Raw genomic sequence first — 2,887 nt, 5'->3', positions numbered from 1 at the left:
GGGGGGGCACCCCGGCGCTCCGGCAGCTTTTGGGGGGGGAGGGGGGAGGACTGGGAGCAGTGGGAGGAGGAGGAGGAGGAGGAAGAGGAAAAGCAGCAGGTGCGGGATGGGATAAAGAGGAGGAAGGAGGAAGGAGGGAGGAGCAGGGGGTAAAGGCGGTGAGGATGAGGAGCGGTGAGGAAGAGAGGAGGCGGCGCCGGAAGGGAATGGAGGGGGAGAGAGGATGGAGGATGAGGATGAAGAAAAGGAAGGTGAGGAGGGAGGAAGGCTGTAGGGGGAAGGGGAGGATGAGGAGAGAGGATGAGTTAGAGGAGAAGAAGGACAAAGCTGAAGAGGAGGAGGATGGTGGTGAAAAGGAGGATGAAAACAATGAGGAGGAGCGGGAGGCAGAGGGAGGAAGGCTGTAGGGGGAACAGGACGAGGAGAGAGGATGAAGAGGGAGGAGGATGAAGAGAGAGGAGGACAAAGACAGAGGAAAGCCATGGGGGTAATGGGATGAGGAGAGAAGAGGAAGAGAAAAGATAGTGCAGGAGGAGAATGAGGACGAAGATGAGTTGGAAGACAAGGATGAGGACAAAGACGATGCAGAGAAGGATGACAATGAAGAGGATGAGGATGAAGAGGAGCAGGATACAGAGGGAGGAAGGCCATGGGGAGAATGAGATGAGAAGAGAGAAGGAAGAGAGGAAACAGCACCAGAGGAGGAGGGAGGACAAGATGGAGAAGGACGAGGACAGTGAGGAGGAGGAGGGTGAGGAGGAGGAGGAGGAGGAGGAGGGTGAGGAGGAGCAGGACACAGAGGGAAGAAGGCCATGGAGGGGGGGAATGAGAGGAGGAGAGAGGAGGAGAGAGGAGGAGAGAGGAGGAGAGAGGAGGGTGGGGAGGAAGGGCGGCCGTGCTAACCGTGTCTGCCTGCTGCCGCCTCCGGGCCCTCTGGCCCTCACGTACCATTTGTATGATGGCGTCGGCCTCGGCCTCCAGCTGCCGGACGGCTGCCTGGATGCTGCCAGCCGCCCCGAGGCCCCCGGCACCTGATGGAGGGGACGGGGGGACACAGGGGGGACAAAGGGGGGGACAAAGGGGGGGACAGAGGGCGTTAGGGGGGGACACATGGACACAATTTTTGAGGGGGGGTGTTGAACAGGACCCCCTCCCGGCCCTTACCCAGGCGGCCGGCCTGTTTAGCTTTCTTGTGCGCGCGGCGGGTGTCATCACGGAGCTGGATGATGACCTGCAGGACGCGGAGGAAGAAGCGCTGCGTCGAGGTCTTGGAGGTGAGGACTGACATGGAGGGGAGCTGCAGCTCCCGCCCGCCCAGCGCCCGCTTCTGTGAGGCCACGATCACCACGCTCTCCGCCGTGTCAAACCTGCGGGGGAAGGTGGGGGGAGGGCTCGGGGTTAACGTTATCGGTAGGGGCAAGGGTTAACGGCAGGAACAAGAGGTGTTATTGGTAGGAGCAAGGATTAACAGCAGGAACAAGAGGTGTTATTGGTAGGGGCAAGGGTTAACAGCAGGAACAAGAGGTGTTATTGGTAGGAGCAAGGATTAACAGCAGGAACAAGAGGTGTTATTGGTAGGGGCACGGGTTAACAGCAGGAACGAGAAGTGTTATTGGTAGGGGCAAGGGTTAACAGTGGCAGGAAGGAGATGTGTTATTGGTAGTAACAACGGTTGTTACCAGTAGGGGCAAGGGTTAACAGCAGGAGCAGGAGTTATCAGCAGGGACAAGGGTTAACAGTGGGGGTGAGAGTTGTGTCAGTAGCGGTGAGAATTAATGGCGGGGTGAGAGTTATCAGTAGGGACGAGGGTTAATAGCAGGAACAAAAGGTAACGGTAGGGGCGAGAGTTGTTATCAGGAGGAACAAGAGGTAACGGTAGGGGCAAGAGTTGTTAACAGCAGGGGCAAGGGTTGTGTCAGCAGGGGCAAGGGTTAATGCCAAGTGCAAGAGTTATCAATAACAGCAAAAGTTAACGGCAAAAGCAAGAGTTATCAGTAGGAGCGAGAGTTAACAGCAGCAAACAGAGTTAGCAGCAGGGACCAGAGTTAGCAGCAGGGACCAGAGTTAACAAAAAGTGCAAGGGCAGTCAGTAGGGACCAGAGTTAACGGCAGACAGGAGCTCACCGACTCTGCATCTTCCCCTTGAGCTTGGCGCTGGGGGGCTGCTCCTCAGGGAGCCCCTCGGGAGAAGGAGCCTCGCTCTGCGCCCGTCGTTGCTGTTCCAAGTTGTATTCCCGTAATTCCGCCAGCAAGGTCCCTACACCGGAAAAAAACCCAAAAGACCCGTGACATCATCAGGAGCCGGCAATGACCTCAGCGAGCACCCGTGTTGTCCCCCCTCACCCCCCCCAGGTCCCTCACCAATCTGTCGACAGAGGGTGGCCCCCAACTGCCGGGCGCCGCTGAGCAAAAGGCGCAGGACGGTGTCGCGGGTGGCGGCGTCCCCCCGCGAAAGCTGCAGGAGGACGTTGGCCGCGTCCTCCAACCCTTCTTCCGAGCACGAGTGTGACGTCAGCACCTAGAGGACATTGCTGGAGGGTTAGGGACGCTTGGGGGATGGCAACGACCCCCCCCCGCCCAAATAATTTGGGGGATCCCTGACCCAGCTTACCTCAACGGAGAGTTGGAGCTGGCTCTCAGTCAAGCCCGTCGCCGCCATCCGGGGGTCGGCACTGCCACTGCCGCCCCCCCCCTCGGGTCCCTTCGGCCCCGGGGACTTGGCGCTCTTGGCTTGGGGACAACGGGGGATGTGTGGGGATGGTGGCGGGGGACGGGGAAATGCCACCGCCCCCCTTTATTTGCCCTCAACCACCCGACGCCAGCTCTGTCCTCGTCCCTGTCCCCAGCCCCGTCCTTCGTCCTTGTCTCCACCTGTGTCCCTCTCCCT

General features: G+C 59.4%; 1 protein-coding gene across 1 annotated transcript in view; it reads right to left on the bottom strand.

The window, feature by feature from the left end:
- HUWE1 (HECT, UBA and WWE domain containing 1, E3 ubiquitin protein ligase) overlaps positions 1–2,887 on the bottom strand; it is a 47,620-nt gene that overhangs the window by 7,994 nt on the left and 36,739 nt on the right. Inside the window, exons 48-52 of the mRNA XM_010571512.1 lie at positions 2,612–2,730; positions 2,362–2,518; positions 2,125–2,257; positions 1,165–1,367; positions 892–1,031 (exon numbers count right to left, since the gene is read on the bottom strand). Of these exons, the coding sequence (XP_010569814.1) occupies positions 892–1,031; positions 1,165–1,367; positions 2,125–2,257; positions 2,362–2,518; positions 2,612–2,730 (752 nt within the window). The remainder of the gene's footprint in view (positions 1–891; positions 1,032–1,164; positions 1,368–2,124; positions 2,258–2,361; positions 2,519–2,611; positions 2,731–2,887) is intronic.

This window comes from Haliaeetus leucocephalus, unplaced genomic scaffold (genome assembly GCF_000737465.1).
Source record: "Haliaeetus leucocephalus isolate CR32 unplaced genomic scaffold, Haliaeetus_leucocephalus-4.0 Scaffold337, whole genome shotgun sequence".
In the NCBI taxonomy this organism is placed as follows: Eukaryota; Metazoa; Chordata; class Aves; order Accipitriformes; family Accipitridae; genus Haliaeetus; species Haliaeetus leucocephalus.
This window is presented reverse-complemented; position numbering and strand designations above follow the sequence as displayed.